Source organism: Chlorocebus sabaeus, chromosome 11 (assembly GCF_047675955.1).
Source record: "Chlorocebus sabaeus isolate Y175 chromosome 11, mChlSab1.0.hap1, whole genome shotgun sequence".
In the NCBI taxonomy this organism is placed as follows: Eukaryota; Metazoa; Chordata; class Mammalia; order Primates; family Cercopithecidae; genus Chlorocebus; species Chlorocebus sabaeus.
Window position 1 is genome coordinate 75,375,858 of NC_132914.1, and position 19,592 is coordinate 75,395,449.

At 34.7% G+C, this 19,592-nt stretch overlaps 1 protein-coding gene and 1 pseudogene across 8 annotated transcripts in view; one reads left to right on the top strand and one right to left on the bottom strand.

The window, feature by feature from the left end:
- The window catches only part of NAV3 (neuron navigator 3), a 905,452-nt gene that overhangs the window by 810,250 nt on the left and 75,610 nt on the right, over positions 1–19,592 (top strand). For 5 of the 8 annotated variants that reach the window (XM_008004102.3, XM_008004100.3, XM_008004096.3 and 2 more), the window contains 4 exons: positions 1,567–2,055; positions 6,780–6,821; positions 8,357–8,517; positions 16,856–17,044. In XM_008004102.3, coding sequence (XP_008002293.3) covers positions 1,567–2,055; positions 6,780–6,821; positions 8,357–8,517; positions 16,856–17,044 — 881 coding nt within the window. The remainder of the gene's footprint in view (positions 1–1,566; positions 2,056–6,779; positions 6,822–8,356; positions 8,518–16,855; positions 17,045–19,592) is intronic. The other 3 variants (XM_008004098.3, XM_008004099.3, XM_008004106.3) reach the window with 2 other exon arrangements.
- On the bottom strand, positions 9,910–10,635 carry LOC119620731 (peroxiredoxin-like 2A pseudogene; annotated as a pseudogene).

A 19,592-nucleotide genomic window follows, 5' to 3' on the forward strand; every position in this document is an offset into this window, starting at 1 on the left:
GAGTTGGTGATCATAAATGTAGATGAAGTTGTTTTCCTTGTAACGGATTACATTGGACAGATTTATACAGTATCATAGCTTGACACATTAAAGACAATCAAGATATGACAGAATTTGAAACGATTCCAATATTTGGTACAGTATCACCACTGAAGAGTGGGCTAAGCTTTCTAACTCTTCATCTGCTTTCTTTGACATGACTCTGGTAAGGATCATGACTTGGTTTCTATTCCTGGATTGTTTTTGGTTTTAAATATGTGAAGTTCTGCTCTAAGATATCACTGTTTTTAAATACCCATGTGTTTTTAAGTGGTAGGAAAATAAATGCAGTTAAAAATTGGGGGCAAATGTCTAAACCTCTCTGGGTCTGTTTTCTCATCTGCAAAATGGTAGAGTGTGGCTTATAGTTAATTATGGGTTCAATATTTTTAATGTTTGTTTTTATTCTGTTGACTCAACCCAGAACTTTGATATCTTGGAAATGAAGGATTTTGAAACATTTATGTTTACGATAAAGCAATTTCAGATACCTGATTGTTTGAAAAACCTAAAGGTTTTATTCATCAGTAGAAATATTAATGCTGCAGAACTGTCTTTTCAAAAAACTGATTCTCATTGGGAAGAATGAATTATGGCTTATAGGGAGACTAAATGGTTCTGTTTCTTAAGTAAAAGCCAGTAGTGCCCTCCTGTGGCCCATTACCTATGAAACAATTTCTCATATTCGTCGTAAAATATTTCGCTGTAGGAAATATAGATTTCATTGCAACTTAATTAGTAATCATTATGCCATTCCTTCATATCATTGTATTTCCATATTTACATAAATTTGATTCTACCATCTGCTTCATTTACAAAACTAAAATGTTTTCTAAACTGAACTCCAAAATCTAACAGCACCAGCTCTGTTTCAAATCACTATGAAAAACAAAATGTATTTGAATAGCACTGGCAACTGACATAATACCCTTTGGCCTCTGCTGGGGAAAACACAGACAAACTGACTTGTTGCCGACAATGTCAATATTGTTTCCAACCGCCTGCTCCCTGACAGTCACGCAGGCCACCAGGTACTCAACACAACTCCTAAACTTGCCTTAAGCGTTCCTTCTAGATTTTGAATACACTGTTTAAAAATTTAAACATAAAAAAACCAGAGAAGAACTTATTTAAGTATTGTCTATCGAATGAGTAGAAGTTGTTTCATTATAATGGTTCTGTAAATAGTAACAGCAAGTATGGTCAAACTACTGAATTTGAGTGAAAGTCTCACCTGATCACTTAAATTATGAAAACCAGGGGTTTTCATGTTTGACTTACTTTTGTTCCACCCACTTCCCCTTCTTTCCCTAGTAGCAGTCCAGTACTGACCTACCCTTGTATGAGAGATTGTCCGCACTTGATAAGGAAGTCCAAGCTGATAAAAGTTCATTAACATAGAGACAGGAAGTGCTTTGTAGTTCAGTACACCAAAGCACACTTGGCTCTGTGTACTGTAACCCTAAATATTAAATGTGGATATTAGCTTCTTGGAACAACTGAAGTTGTTATTTGTTTTTCTTTTAGGTTGTTTGGTGCCAAGGCAGGTGGCAAATCTGCCTCTGCACCTAATACTGAGGGTGTGAAATCTTCCTCAGTAATGCCCAGCCCTAGTACCACATTAGCGCGGCAAGGCAGTCTGGAGTCACCGTCGTCCGGTACGGGCAGCATGGGCAGTGCTGGTGGGCTAAGCGGCAGCAGCAGCCCTCTCTTCAATAAACCCTCAGACTTAACTACAGATGTTATAAGCTTAAGTCACTCGTTGGCCTCCAGCCCAGCATCGGTTCACTCTTTCACATCAGGTGGTCTCGTGTGGGCTGCCAATATGAGCAGTTCCTCTGCAGGCAGCAAGGACACTCCGAGCTACCAGTCCATGACTAGCCTCCACACGAGCTCTGAGTCCATTGACCTCCCCCTCAGCCATCATGGCTCCTTGTCTGGACTGACCACAGGCACTCACGAGGTCCAGAGCCTGCTCATGAGAACGGGTAGTGTGAGATCTACTCTCTCAGAAAGGTGAGCTTTCCTGGAGGCATTGATAACATCCTCCCCCTCTTCCCTGCACTATGCCTACCCCCGACCCCATTAAATTCCCTTGATTTCACTGTGAGTGCCCCTGTGCAAAAGGATGTAAGACTGATGCAACTGGGCCTTTCATTTGCTCTTATTACCAAATTTACAGAGGAATAAAATCATTAAAGGTAGAGTGAGTGGATAATTTTGTTAATGTGAATGCATACATTTATACCCAGTAGGCAATGTGAATAAAATTCAAGGCATCTATATAGATATTGAATGAGGTCTCCTGAAGACCTTTTAATGATTTGGCTTAAGCTTCAGAACAACACTAGCTCCTTATGATGACTTAAGCATTTTCAAAGACCAAATTGAAATTATTCTACAGTTATGCTCAGAGCAATATGTTAAATTTGTTCCATTTGTACTTCTATGAAAAAATAGCAGATGGATTGCTGGGAAATCCTAGTTGACCTGGTTAAAAAAAAAAATCAATTGTCAGACATGAGTTATTAGAGAAAATTATAGTGCCAGTGCCATTTTTAATAGACCACTTAAAAAGTAATCATATTACAAAGTGTTTCTCATTGGATATAAATATATATACTTAAAGTGGAGGATATAACAAGGCATTTCTTACCTAATATGCTTATCGTGAAGCATCCCTTTTGAGCAAATCACTCTAAATATTTTCCTCAAAGTGATCCTTTCCTGGTTATACTGATACTGACTCTTACCACCAGGAAGATGTCTTAAAACCACTTCTTTTTCCCTGATAAATGCAATGCTATTTGTTTCTTGACACAAGTAAAGCTTTAAACATGGTCTTGGCCACATGTGGAAAGAAATACTGGTCACAGAAAATACCTAATATATCTTTCTATATCTTCCCCTGTTTTTTTTTTATTTTTTTTTATTTTTATTTTTTAAGTCTGATATTGACATTGGCATTTGTTTTCTAGACCTTCAGCCTTACTCCCAGAATGATATTTTGAAACATCAATTAAAGCCCTTAACTAGACACTCTCTGCATTACACTAGTTTCCCCTTAATCTAGGATGTCTCAATTTGAAATTCCCCATTTTCTCTTGACTTTGTAAAATACAAAACCCAGAGCAAAACATTGCTTCTATCCCTCTTCCTACGTGCCTAACAATGAGACAGGGACAGCCATGCAAATGGGGCTTTCCAATGATAACATAATTTTAGCACTAACTAAAATATTCGTGCTTGCTATGGTGGGCTGCTGATTACAAAATACGTTTTTCCTCATAAAGAAAAAAAACTGAGCCAAGACAAACAGCTGAGTGACAGCAACTAAAATGTAATCACTTCCCTATGGTTTTGCTGTTATATGCTGTTATAGACAGCATACGTAAAAACCAGTAAGGGTTCATTTTTCCACCTAAAAAGTCAGGCTTCCTATAAAATCTTTGATTCTAGTTTCAGCACTTCTAAGGTAAATGGGCATCTTCACATGTCATTTATAAAGCTTCTAATGAATAAATTATATTAAAATACATTAACAACCTATAGTTGTAATGAATGTATCCTAGATTGTATGCTCATATGTAAGGATTCTAAATATCAAGTTGATAACAAACCAAGCATACTGCAAATAGGTTATCATTTATTGACCACAACTACCTTCCACAATACTGGTTATTTTTTAATTATAAAGATAATCTGCAACAAGTTGGCCATTTAGCCATCAACCTATTTCTTCAGCATTTAGACATTAATCCCGGATTCAGAAATACAGTCAAGTAACTATTTATAACCAAGTAACTCTCAAATCAAAACTAGATGATAAGATTGGTTAGTTACATAGCTATAACCAAAATGCAGTTTTCATGTTTTACTCTAATCTGTATTTTAACTGAAGTCAATAAGATTTTCACTATAGAAATACACTAGAAAATATGTAATTTCTTTTTCTTTTTAAGCAGATTTATTTATTGTACATATTCAATCTTTGAAGTAGGCCAATTTGATTTATGCTATGTTATGTTATGTTATTTATTTATTTTGAAATAGAGCCTTGCTCTGTCGCCCAGGCTGGAGGGCAATGGTGCCATCTCGGCTCACTGCATTCTCTGTTTCCCGAGTTCAAGCAATTCTCATGCCTCAGCTGCCTGAGTAGCTGGGATTATAGGAGCGGACTACTATGCTGGGCTAATTTTTGTATTTTTTGTAGAGATGAGGTTTCACCACGTTGGCCAGGCTGGTCTCGAACTCATGACTTCAAGTGATGTACCCGACTTGGCCTCCCAAAGTGCTGGGATTACAGGTGTGAGCCACAGTACCCAGCCCGAAATAGGCCAGTTTTTAAAATGGGAATATTCTAACATTAAAACAACCAAATAAACACTTTTTCTGAAATAAACTTTAATTTTGGATAAATATGTTTGGCCTTTGAGCGTTAATAAAATGCATTCATGAATATTAAGCTGTAAAAAATACATGTTAACTACATAGCTATAGTATATAATATATTAATATTAATTAGCACCTTACAGTAAATTACTAGATTAAAATAAATTTTGATATAAGACACTGGGCTTTTTGTTTTATTGACAACAGAACTGTAAGCAATAGCAAATTGCTCTAATCCTTTCAAGTATATTTAAGAAAGTTTATGACCTATTGAAGAGAAAAGTAGATCTAGGGGGTGATACTGGCTTCATTATGATTAATTAATCAGTAGAATGTCAGAAATGCTAAGAAAACCAAAGAGCTACACCCTAGAGAAAATGTATTAATGTAAATATTTTAAGGCAAGTTAATTAGCGATCTATAATAAAGATGTATATAAGTTCATGATTTACCTGTTTGTCTCAAATTTTAGATGATTTCTTTGATACTCATATTTAAATCGGTAGCTTTTCCTATAGATTTTCATTTTTGTTTAAATTCTTCTTCATTAAATTAAATAAAATAATAAAATACACTTTTTAACAGTTTTCTCTCTGCAGCTGCTCTAGGTCATTGGTGGCCATTGAGCCATAACTGGTCTATATTTGTTTTGGGCTTTGTTTCGTATGTCTGACTCAACTAAATTTTTAACATAATTTGTAGTAACCAACTTTGCAAATTCCGGGTTTGTCTTTAAATGTCAGATCTGGCAATGCTGCCTTGACATTTCTGCCCAGAAACTATTGGCTCTAGGCAGACAGTGACTGTCTGCTTCAGACTGTTGACTAAAATCCCCACCACATTCATTTTCATGCCCTATCTGGCCCTTGCTGGCATATGAGTTTGCAACCTTTGGGGGTTTGCAGAAATTGTCTACGTTATAAAATCATTAATATCTAGATTCAAACATACTTCTAAATAACGATTTAAATTATTTTGGTAACTTTAAATGTATCTGTTCTAATTTTTTTTCATTAAATTGCTCTTCATCATAAAATATATAATTTTTATACAACTGGATGAGTTTGTCAGAAGAATACCAACTTTTAATATTCTTTGTGGCATTAAACTTTAACTTGTACACATGGAAAGAGGTAATCCTTAAAATGACTTATGACCACATAAATGTCTTAGCACATGTGGTTCATATTTGGAGATTTCTCATATTTGTTCAATATGATTTCTTTTGTTTGTTTATCCACAATACTAAGAAAACTTCTGTAGTCAACATGTATACTGTAACTGGCCTCTACATAATATTAGCAATTACCTTACATGGACATTACCAGTAAAGTAAAGTTGTATAAAGCCTTTGGATGCTTTTGTTTGCAGTGATAAATAATGGAGTACGCGTAGAAGAAAACATTTTAGCTTTGGTTTGAATGATTAAATTTCAAGTCAGTCTTTTTACATTCATGTTATATCATCCCCATTATGCATACCCTGTGTATTTAATCTTGATCATTCGAGGTCATAAAGGAAGAAAGCTATAATTCTGCATTTTAAATTAATTTTACACTTTGCTTATCTACATGCCAGAGATTATAAAAGAAATCCCTAGACTTGTCCCACTTAGTTGTTGATATCCTCTTCCTGTATTTTTAGAGAGGCCATTTCTCATTTTCTCTAGACATACCTTTTCATTCCTTCTTGTTACCAATTGTGAATTCCTTAAAATAGAGATGATAAAATGTACAGCCTTTTAAATACCTAATTTATGATTTCTAAAAGATGGTATCGCTTAATTTCATTAAAATATTTAAATAAATGATACTAGAGACAATTAAGTTTTAAGCAAAGACTCATATATCTTTCTTCACATGTGTAAATGGGAAATAAACATGCCTTTTTATTAAAAATAATTTGAAGACAAAATATAAGTATTAAACGATGTTTTATACCATCTGTGTCCATTGGAAGTTGTCACTCTAACTTAGCCAGAGCAGGTCTATCTTATTTTGCATGTGATATCATAGCAAAAATCTAGTCAGCTGTATAGCAAAGGAAAAACTAAGATAGTATTTAATCAATAGAATTCAGAGGAAAATTATGCTAACATGATTTAATCTATTTTCTAGTAATCCTATCAGTAAACTATCATTGACTGGTACTGCCTTAGAAAGGAACTCAATATGTGTAATGAGAATGGACATCTTGTCACCTTTAGTTGGCCTTTTTCAATTAGTTAAGCATTATATGTGTGTTACCAAAAAATTATTTTTTGTAGTTCAGACAACCATTTTTGTTGGATGTGTAATTTGGAAGTTTTGTTTACATTATGTCCTTAGGGATTTTCTTTGTTTTAACAGCATGCAGCTTGACAGAAATACACTACCCAAAAAGGGACTAAGGTATATATTTCTCTCAGCACAATTGCTGCCTCTCTCTGTTGTTATGTAAACTTTGTGTGCTGTCTCTCTTCCTTCTTTGTTTGTTTGCAGTGTAGCAATGACATTGAGGATGAAATCACTTTTAATTTTGATGGTTTCTCTGGCCCAAACAGTTGTTGAGATAGCCCCTCAGGTAGAGATACTAGTAGAGGTTGAGGCTGTCACTCAAATTAAATAAATTCCAATGTGAATATCACTATTTTGAAGAAATAATGCTAAAAAATAAAATAATAAAATAAAATAAAATAAAATAAAATAAAATAAAATAAAATAAAATAAAATAAAACTTGTCCCAGGCATTGCTTTTTTGGGGCAGCAACTTTTGGTAGAATGCAGAACTCACTTCAACAAATTAAAATAAAATTAACTCTTCTAACTTTTGCCTATTGGAGGCACATGCTTGCAAATCCTCAAAACCCATACAGTCTACAGATGTGGGTAGTTAATGTTTAAAGGTTGAAGGATGCTACAATCTGAATCAAAGAAAACATATTTTCATCATCACAGGACAAACACTGTAATTAAAGCATGATTTTTATAAAATCCGTTTGATAAAATCTCAAAATTGTTTTAATTTCTATTTTTCAGGGGTGCTGCTCTGAGATCAACTTAAATATGAATCAATCTAATACCATTTAATAATCTTAAAATAATTATTCCATCCATAATAAAAAGTAAAATAAAAATTTAACTTATGGCCATCTTTTACTGTGTACTTTTATCTGAGGAAGGAATATAGAATGAACTACTAATAGAGGTATAACACTGTATGCATATGAAAAGTTGGCTACTTTGGTGCTAAGAATTTACTTACAAAAAGAAAATATACTTAGTTTGGTGAAACAGTGAATAATGGTGAAACTAGGTCTTTCTCCATTATTATTTTTTCTCTCCAATTATTCAGCAATAGCAAATAGCTGGCAATTATTCCATTTTAATATTTTGTTCCAGAAATTTATTATCCAGTAAAGCGAGCACATCTCCCTCCCTATTTTTGTAATCTAGGCATGATGTCAAGTGGCATTTTAACAAAAGAACTGTTTTTCCTTAAACAAAAACAAAACAACAACAAAAAAGCTGACAATATGTATTCCATTTCCCTGTGCCTTCTGTGACCATCACTTCATTTCTCTTGGCCCTGGCCCATCAGTGTCCTCCATTTGTAGTCCATGTTTTCACCCTCTTTACATCCTTTCTAGCCCTGTGCTTTTGAGTTCTCAATTAACTTGGCTGTCTGCTCATTGCTTATGATTTCCAACCGCATATCTGATAGAAGCATAATTTTCTCCTCAAATCCCTTTATTTTATTTTTCTCCTATGTGATTCAAACAGATGGTGTAAGATCATCTGGAAGAACTGAGCAATTATAATTAGATTCAATCTGTTTGAAATTGTTGTTCATTCTGAATAGTAACCTCCTCTCAATTGTTTTCCTGTCTTGGCATTGCCTTGCCCTTGTAGATGTGCTTAAGTGTCATAGCTGTGCTCTTTTGCAGATATACCCCATCATCTCGGCAGGCCAACCAAGAAGAGGGCAAAGAGTGGTTGCGTTCTCATTCTACTGGAGGGCTTCAGGACACTGGCAACCAGTCACCTCTGGTTTCGCCTTCTGCCATGTCATCTTCTGCAGCTGGAAAATACCACTTTTCTAACTTGGGTAAAATATTCTAAAATATTGATTTTGTTTTCTTTCTTTCACCACCCACTCTCACGGAAACCCTGGAATCTCTCCCTAATACAACATGTTTTCATTTAAAGGGAGGGATAAAGGCACTTTAACAGTACCTTTCCTTTGTGTCATTGTTTACTTTTCACAGAATAATCTCCAAACATACTGTTTATTGCTCATGACAAATGCTTAACATAGGTTCATACTGTGGTTGTTTTCTAGTCTAGGCTCAGGGCTCAGAAAGGTCACTTGACTTGAAAAAGTCTTACCATTACTAAGGGTTCAAGGCAGTAATCAGTTCCAGAACATCTGACTTTAAGCCCAGGGACCTTTCCATTCCATTTTAGAATCCTCTTAAAAAACAGGAAAGCATCTCCTTATTTATTTGCTTGAAATATTAAAACATCCTTAAAACAAATTAGTAGTCTTTTGTAGAAAATAGAAACAATTAGGAAGAAAAAGATATGTAATTCCATGACTCCAAGTTAACTTCTTTTAACATTGTTAAAATTAAAATTCCTTAAAATGCATACAAGACTTTCTGTTAAGACAATACTCTGAACGTTTTCAGATAGATACAATGAAAAATAAATTACTAATGTAGTCATTGGGTTACTTTGTATTTAGCATCATTTGTATGAAGTATAAAATAATATGCATAAAATGTCATTAAAAACACTCTGAGTAACAAAATAATTAAAGAAAGCTGAATATGCCAGATACCATTTAATAGATTCAATGACTTTAAAAATCAGTTTATCTTCTATAAAGTCACATATAAAGTGTTCTCATTATTTTTATGGTAAATATTTTTATCATTCGTTTATCAGAAAAACTTGTGCTTAAAGATGAGTTTTGATGCATAATCTTATTAAAGCCAGAGATCATCATTCCTTCTAGAGAAACACATCTCTGAATTTAGGACAGAGGACAATGAAACAAGAAATTTCACTTTATAATTTACCTTTGTCAAACTATCCCAGAGTACATCAATTCCATCATGAAAGTACTACTTTGACATTATATAAAAAATTAGTAATAGAAAACACACAAGCCAAAACCTTATATTCTCTAACTTTCAAGTCAATCATCAAGTTTTGTTAGATTTTTGAAGACATGAAAATGAACATAATTTCAAATAACAGAACTCAAACACCATATACATTTGTAATAAGGCACAACAGTCAATTTTGAGCCTTGTATTTTCCAGGTTTCAGCTGAATAACCTTCACTGCTTTCTTAGCTTTTTGCCAATGTTGTTTTGGGACTATTTTGCCTTACTGGGCCTAAACAGAGTATAATATTAAAATATGTTAATAAGTCATACTGAGAATAAGATAAATGCAGGTTTCTAACTCCTTAGGGACACAAGTAGGGACAACACATTCCATGAACACAGGTGAATGAATGCCCATAGTTTCTCTGAGTTGGGCAGTTTCATGCAATCATTTTTTCTCTGAGGCCAAAGTCTCTGGTTTGATCTTCCTAGCAGCTTCCAGAACAGAAAGTGAGTTTACTTTGTCTCCATATTCTTTTTCTCCATGCTTGGGAATTCCCTGCTTTCCTGATCCCACCACAAAAACTCCCCTGAGGATGAAGCCTTGGGTTTCCAGGTTTCCAGGGAAGCCTCGATTCCAGGCTGGAAGCCACATTCCCAGAGGGCTAAATCCCATAAACATCATCTTTTCTGTCTTTGTAGACCATAGAACTTTTTATTATCATCCAGGAGGATTTCTCTTTTGAAACAAGTTTGGAAAAACTTTATGTCAGTCCTGATCTGCTAATTAACAACTGCATAGAGGGGGACACCCAGATCGTCCACCTTGGGTTGAGGGATGACAGGTCTGCAGCCCCCTCTTGCCAGAGAAAACAGCCTGGCACAGCCACAATCACAACTCCATTGTTCCCTGCCATAGCTCCTTTGCTTTGAAAGTCATTGGTTACTTCTCTAGTGTTTTCAGGTCTATATTCTCCAGGTACTCCAGCACCTCTTTCCAGGGCTTAGACAAAAATACATCTCTCTTGACCAGCAGCAGTGCCAAGGCAGCAGCCTCCAAGGGCTCCTGCACCCGTGGACCACATCCCCACAGAGAAGCACCTTGGGTCCTCAAGTGTCTCCTTCTTCTTCCCTTCTCCCAAGCCTGAAGCCCAGACACTACAGGCCCAAACCCTCCTGGCCCCCGAGGGTTCCAAGGGCCTCGTTACTTTTTCTCTTTTCACTGGAAAAAAAAATTCTAATCATGTACCTATAGAAGATTCACATTTTTCAATAAGTTGGACTTTCCAGCTTTCAACCAGGACAAGACTCAAGGCTTTGTTTTTTCTATTGCAACCCTTCCCACTGTACTGAGTAGGGCTTTTAGCAATTGAAAACAATTATTTTGGTCATGGTTTCATATAAGCTAATGATTTCATATCAAACACCAAGCTTTTGTTTCCTAACAATATAATAGTGATGAGTCTTTGCCTATAATGCCAAAGAATGTATAGATTTTATTTACTTTAAGTTGCAGCTGATTTTTTTAAAAAGTAAAAAGCCTAACGCCTTAACTTCAAAAAATGAATTTAAAATGTTTGTGTAGGTCATAGGAATATGAGACAAAATAGTTTCATACAACATCTAAAACACACCCAAATCACCTAAAATGCTATAAGCTTGCTAAGTAATTCATGTCTCCTATCAATTCTTTTCATTAATTGACATTAATTTGATTAGTTGACTCCTTATTCTATTTTTCCTCACCATTATTATTCTGATTAGATCCACCTTCATTATTCTTTAGGAACAAAAAGACTCACCACTTACTATGTCTGACATTGGTGAAGTCATTTAAACTAATTTTGTTATCTCTTGAATGGATACATAGTACGTAGGTCATATTGTAAAGAATGATGGATATAGTGTATATAAAGATGGAGACATGTGTAAGACTTGATAGATTCTGCCAAATCATTAGTTTTATTGGAAAGCATGTTTCACACTATCATAGAGTAGCATTCATCAGATATGCCTGAGTTTTGTCTACATTTAATTGAGTAGTAATTCACAAGACAGTAACCACAGGATTTTGTGAAAGACATTCACAGATTGTATTTTTAAAAGACTAGCACAAAACTATGAGATTTCTATCAAGGACTCATTTACCACAAATGTCAAATATTTGTGCAAAGATAAGTTTATTCTAAGATTTGCATAAATTAAAGTTAACATGGCAACTGAAGCCAACATGTCCATGGTCACAATGTGTTAAAAAATGAATGATTCTATAGCACACTTGGGAATGTATTTTATTACGTAGTTTTCACAGTTAAAACACAATGAATAAGTGAAATGTGAATTATACTTTTACTGATAACAAAGCTCTCTGTAGAGCTTTAATGTTCTGATGAATTAGAAAACCACTGATCAAATACATCCCTTACATTTCATTGCTATAGAAACCCAGTCTGAAAGGTCAAGTTTACCTTTCTAGGATGTGGGTTTCCCCTCTTAATCTATTGTGGTTTGTATCAGAGATATCTCAACTGTATCAGACAGGCCATGACTTAAGTGACACTGCCCTCTTGATTCTCTTCATACTTTTCCAACTACCATTCTTTCTCCTGGGGTTGCTTATCTTAACAAAGCTGTATCATTTGTTGTAGACACAAGGTCACTTTTGAGAGTGAATGGGACTATATTAATAATTGGTCCAGGTATTAGGTGCAAACCTTGGGCAATGCAATTCATCTTCCCTCTTCTCCTGATATTTATGTGTTTACCAAGTTGTTTTTCCTTTAGACTTTTTTTTATCCTAAATCCTTTTTCTGTGTTCTCATTCACAACTTTAATTCTGATCTCTCAAATCAACATTTCACTTTCTGTCTGAGACCTTTTTCAGTTCTAAAACTAAAATCCCATCAGTGTGCTAGACCATATAACCACCTCATATCAGTCTTTTCTTGAGTTCTTTTCTTCTATTTGTCTTATAATTTCACGTATCATCCTTCTCTCTACTCTAGTGCAAAATCTGTGTAATCAATAGTCTTACTTGAAACTGTGCTCTTCATATTGTACATTTTCAGTAGATAGGATACTGTGATTTTATATTCAGAATATCTCCTACATCTGTCTCTCATTTTCAGGGACATTGTCCTTGCTGAAGCTTTTTTAAATGTAGACAATTGCAGATTTGAAATTGATCTTACTCTGTTGACTCCCTTATGTCTCAACATTTTCACCCATTGGGAGGTATAAAAGAAGATATTCCTATCCATGTCAACACACTCTCATGTACCTCCCCAGATCTTAGAAGCACATATGACTTCAAATGAGGCATTTTGAGACCTTTATGCTGTATTGTTTCAGAGTGGAAAAAATGACTAATTTCAAAAATGTAATATTTAAAGAGTTTTTACTGTATTTACAGTTCACGTGAACCTCTTTATTGGGCAAGAAAATGAGTATTCTTAAAATGCAATCATAAATTAAAGTTACTTTATTATTAAATTTTATACATATGTAATTACCTTGAATATGTCCTCTTGCTGTCTTTTAACATCACGCATTTTTCATTTGACCATTATCTTTTCTGAATAATCAGTAAGATACAGGATTATTATTAATGTTCAAAAGTTGCAGTATTCATGTTTTCTTTATTCTTTCTACCAATTAAAATGTGTTAATATATAAAATTTTTAAAATATTACTGTAAAAAATCACAACATATAGTAGAAAATTAAGATCATTACAATATGTCGTATTTAGTAGACTACTGTGAGCTACTCCCACAGTAAACTATCGTTTGTGTGTCATTCCCAGTGTGCTAGCCCTAGTAGAAACCATTCCCATTCAAGAAAGAATAACAAAATATAACTTATATAAATCAAAAAGTTTTTGGATGAAACTTCATTTGGTCAAATAACCCAACCACTACCCTTCAGTTTTTTTATGAATAAAAAATGAAGGACTAAGAGGCCTCTAAGATCCATTCAAAGCCAGGAGACACAAGAATTTCTAAATAGAAGAGAAACAGAAGAGGTCATAGTTCTCATGAGCCATGTCATAACCTGGTGAGACTCATTGTCATGCCTCCATGAGTGATAACAATTTCTCAGATTCATTTTTCACCTTGCCACAAAGGTTACATGCAGGAACATTAATGTCAACCTGTCACTTCTAATATCCATCTAATATTCTCTAAATTAGATGGATCCTTTTGCATACAGTGATTGTTAAACACCTTTGCATAGGAATAGTTTCTATGCTTTGGTACTCAAATCTTCCTCTACCTTGAATCCTTTCCCATCTTCGTGCTCACCCTTCAACTTTCTCAGAATAAACTCCTGTCTTCTATTCTTTTGGAAGCATAGAATCTCACAGTCAGAAGAGACCACATCTGGTTCAACCCTTCATCTCTTATGTAAAATTTTATGACATCTCTAACTTCTTCTTTAAACCCGCCAATGACAGAAACTACTAAAATCTAGAAATAACACTTCTGGAATTCTTTCTTTAAGAGATCAAATAAAATTTTCCTGAATCTTCACCTATTGTTCCTAGTTATATATATCCAGATTCTACAAAATAAGTCAAAGTTAGATTGCATAAGACAGCTCTTCATGTCTAAAACAGTATAATAAACTCACTAGTTAATGTCTAGCTGTAGATGCAAAGGTAGCGAGTAACTTGGGGTTATTTAAAAACCCAGTCCAGCCAGACACATTGGATCATGCCTGTAATACCAGCAGCACTCAGGACACTGGGGCAAGAGGATCCCGTGTCCAGGAGTTAGAGGCTACAGTGAACTATGATCGTGGCACTGCATACTCCAGCCTGGGAGACAGAGTGAGACCCTGTCTCAAAATAATAGTATTTAATAATATCATAAAAACCCAGTCCACATTGATATCAGATGCTGTTTTCCTCAAGTTACTACAAATAAATATATAATCTTAACAAAAGATTAGTGGCTTGGCTATGCAAATGCAATTTAAGACAAAGTTGGTAGCCCTCTTTTTCCTGATACATTGCCACATCTGTTTCTCTTCTATTTAGAAATTCTTGTGTGCCTCTTGGCTTTGAATGATCTTACAGGCTTTTTATTCTTCCATTGTTTATTCATAAAATAATTGAAGGGTAGTGATTGGGTTATTTGCCCAAAGCAGATGGAAAGCAAAACTACCACTAGAAGATCTTTACCAATTTGTGTTCCATTCGAAAAGTTATCTTTGTCTGTGTTACATTTGTTTTCTATTGTATAGTTTCTCTTGTTCTATTTTACATATTGACTTTTCTCCTTCTTCAGACATCTGCCCTACTGGCTACTCTTGAAATCAGAGACTGTGTCATATTTTTCCTTCTATTCAACTACAACATCTAAAACCAGATCTGTCATAGTTATGAACTTAATTGAACACTCTTAAGCAGTTGGGTGTAATTTCTGATGGAGAACCTATCAAAAGTGTTCATAAATGCAAACTATTCCCTTTAAAATCTATCCTAATCCTCATTAATGTTTCATCTTGATAGAGCTAAGTATTATGTATTGAAATTGTAGAAGTACACTTCACTTGGACATCTCTGCAATCATTTAGGTAAGAATTATACAAAGCCAAAAAGCAAATAAAATATACTTCTAACCCTATAGATATGTATACTAAAATGATGCCCTTGCAAATTTGTTTAATACTTCATTAATTTAAACAAGAGTACATTCATACTGTGAGCCAAGAATAGGGTGACTTACCGCAATCTTGCCACCTTAAACATAAACATTTTAAGTCTTGAATGTCCTACAGTGTACCTACTGGCTGTTGTCACTAATCAGACCGAAATGGTACTAATGGTCACTGCAGGCTGAAGGAATGTTCTTGAAAAATAGGCAGATCCTCTCCCTCTCCCTTTTTTACTTTTTTCTTCTTTCCATCCTTTCTTCTTTTTTTTCCAATAGATTGTGCACTTTGCAGATTCGTATTTTTTTCCTTTTCCATTACATTTTAAATATGTGATTCTTAGTCCTATGCTTCCTTTTACTCCAGTCAGTAACTGGCTCTCAGAGGGTTGTTCTGTGGGTTAATTCAGTTAATATCAGAATTATCAAGCACAGCGCCTTCCAAATACGAGATACTTATCTCCAGTAACCTCTGGGTATACTTTTCATGTTTTACATTGTTTAGAGAGCCAGTACTTGTATGAAGAAGAAGTTTAGTGCCTGTGTCAAAGAAAAAAACTTAGTAAATTTTGAAGTGATGTCAGAACAACTGGAAGCCACAGACAGATTCCCCAAAGTTTTGGAAATACTCAGTAGTTCCCTTTATATCTTAAGAGGCTCCTGCCTGCTTTCTCATATACCAGTAACAAACTTGCTTTTCTTAAATATAAACATTTAGAATGTCTTTCTCAATTTTTCTGCTTTGCTTTTATTCCAAATTTTACAACGGTATGGTTTTCCAATGCAGTTATACATACAATCAACCAAATATTTCCTTAAATTGATGACTACCAGATGAGGACTATTTGGCAATAAGCAATAAGAAAATAAATTCTTGGCCGGGTTCGGTGGCTCACGCCTGTAATCCCAGCACTTCGGGAGGCCGAGGTGGGCGGATCATGAGGTCAGGAGATCCAGACCATCTTGGCTAACACGGTGAAACCCCATCTCTACTAAAGATACAAAAAACTAGCCGGGCGCGGTGGCCGGTGCCTGTAGTCCCAGCTACTCCGGAGGCTGAGGCAGGAGAATGGCGTGAACCCGGGAGGCGGAGCTTGCGGTGAGCGAGATTGCGCCACTGCACTCCAGCCTGGGCAACAAAGCGAGACTCTGTCTCAAAAATAAAAAATAAAAATAAAAAAATAAATTCTTATTAAAAATTACAGACTTAAGATACTTCTTTGGAAATATAACATGTTTGCGACTTTTGACCATCTCATCGTGACATGCTCATCTTAAACAGAGTAGAAAATCTTTTCATATAATTAACCTTATGGTGAGCTACAGATACCATGTATGTTACATTGTGTTTAGTTATAAAAATGTTTATTACATGCTATCTCCTTATAACCTAACTTTGATAATAATGATGATCCTAATCATGAAACTTGTTGGTTTTGTGTACTATTGCTTTAGAAATTGACATAAGGCTTGCCATGAAAGTGCCAGAGGAAAAGAGGGACTCAGTGGGATCTGTTATTGGATATTTCAGAGGCAGACTCTTACCTTAAGTAGGGACTCATTATACATTCATGTTTTCATAAGAATTGGGATCATGTTCTTACTTTCTATCAACTTGTTATTTTCATCTTTCAAGCTTCAGAGTAATAGGCTCTGTGTGCTTTGTTTTTCAGTGAGCCCAACAAATTTGTCTCAATTTAACCTTCCTGGGCCCAGCATGATGCGCTCAAACAGCATCCCAGCCCAAGACTCTTCCTTCGATCTCTATGATGACTCCCAGCTTTGTGGGAGTGCCACTTCTCTGGAGGAAAGACCTCGTGCCATCAGTCATTCAGGCTCATTCAGAGACAGCATGGAAGAGGGTAAGTGTTGGGGGGGAATAAAGATGAAGTCACTTTATTTCAACCCTGAGAGGGAAACCATTGCATCACTCACATCACAAAGATTTCTGAAGAGGAAAATAAATTAGTGTAATTATCATTTGGGAAACTAGAAGCTTGAAGAAGTTTTATTCTGTGTTATCTTCTATTGCTTTATGCATTTGGAAATATGGCAGAATTTGTTTAGATTAATACTTGGCTGTAGAAGAGTTTAGACTAAATCTACTTTTCCAATACAGAAATATACATAGAAACTGTTTTCCTAGGTGCATCAAATATCAAAGCAAATGTTTTGTTTGACATTTCGGTTAAAGAGCCATAAAGACATGCAAACCAGAAACATTATTTTATGAAAATACCACATGTTGATGATTTACATTCCCAGAAATTCCCTCTGGTGCTAATTTTTTGTTATATCATTTTAGAATTCATATTGTACCTACTTTTTTGCTTATAAGTCATTATTTCTTCATCCAATGGCAATAAAATTGTCACCTAACCTGTTAAATATCTTTATAGTTATATAGTTTTATGTAAATACTCTAAATAAATCAGCTTGAAAACCTCAGGAAGCTGAGTTGAGCTCAAATATAAATATTTTTCTAAACTTTAGAAGCTCAAATGTCAAATTTAACAATAATTTGAGAGACTTTTCTCTTTGATTTAGTGAATTTTTTTTTAGTATCCATAAAGAAAACTTACAGCATACATATTATAAAACATTTCAGCTAAGGATAAAACAAAACTAGACATAAAATGCAAATTGATTAGAATGAAATTATTAACCTTAATAATTATGTTTAAAAGAAAGGTCTCCAAATCTTGAGATATACCAGAGTTTAATCCTTTTGCCATCCATTTGTTTGTGGTGTAAACTTAGGCAAGTTTCTTAACTTTCTTAGCCCTAAGTTCTGCATCTGTAACTTCATAGGTTTGTCACAAGGATGAAATGTGAAAATAAAGAACAATTCTATTCCATTATCTTTTCCCTTCCTACATTCTTATTTAAAATATCTTCTGACTGAGGGGTTAGGCAGCAGTGAAAATTGGCTCATATTTTTCAGGTCACCACTATGAATTTAATATACTGGCACTAAATCAGTAGAGAAGAGTTGTCATTGCCTTTTGCAATATTAACCAAACCACTAAGTTCACTGTGACAGACAGTGAATTATATCCAATGACTCCCCTGATTGTTGCCATGTAGACAGACAACACATAACTATTCTCAAATGTAAGGACACTGCTTTCTGAAATGGTTCTGTTGCTCTTGTCACAGATAGGCTTCTTATAATACTTTTAAAATAATTTGGTAAGCATACAGATGGCTTTCTAGAGTGCAGCATTTACAAATAAAGTGATTTTTATATACTGGGAAATTCTGGCCTTCAATATATGAGGATTAAATAATCTGAATTTCTGAAAGCTAGCGTAAGTGGGCAAGATGGCTCTTTTTGTGCTCATGCATTGAATACTGACCTATTCTAGTTCTTAAATGGTGATCTAGATTCAAGACTTATTGAACTAGATTGAAGGGACTTTATTGATATCCTACCTAATGCTCACACTGACAGATGAAGAGACTGAGCCACATGTTCTAAGATCATAAACAAAAAGAATGAGAATGAGATCACCTGATTAATTGTTCACCTTTTTTCTGGTACATCAGGGTAACACTTTAGCTTATAAGGGTATTATTAGAGATTGAAAGAATTTTTTTTTTAATAATTGACTCAAATACCAACATTTTGCACATCACATAGAGTAGTAGCTTTGCCCAAGTTAGAAAACTGGGGGTTGTTCTTTATTCCACATCTATATACTCAGTTTTAAAAAAGGTTCTTCCTGGTATCCTCCAATTCCATCCCCTTGTTTTCATCCATGTTGCCACAAATCTAGTGCAGCTATTCCAGTCCTCTCCTGATCAGGTCTTAAGCACCTCCCATATGTCCTTGTGGTACTCACCATATTGATCTCAGTAGCATTCGTAGTACTCTATTGTAAATATCTTTCACATTATATCTTCTTTTTGAGCTTTTGGGATTTTATCTTACTTATTTTTGTAGTTCCAGGATCTAGCAACAGCTTGTCACATTGTTCATGCTTAACTAATGTTTGTTTAATACACAATGAGCAGAAATAACCATGCTACTCCATAGTAAAAAAGAGGATAAACTTTTCTGCAAATATTATTCAGCACCATTTTATCCACCTTTTGGGTTTAGTACATTGGAACTACAGAAGTATAAAGCAGAACGTCCAATGTTTATAATGATATTTGAAATAGATAAAAGCCAGTGTGACATTTCCGTTCTCAATTTCTCTGAGACACCACCTTGAAAAAAAAAGTATTTTTCTCTTACTAAAATTAGTAAAGGAACAGTAATTCCACATTTATAAGAGTATGATTAATGCATCAATAATGTTGTAATAACACATTAGATAAAAGTACTTCTTTCCCTGAAATTACATGGGGAAAAAAATCTGAAAATGGACCTTTGTTGGATACAAATGAAATAAATAAAGTACA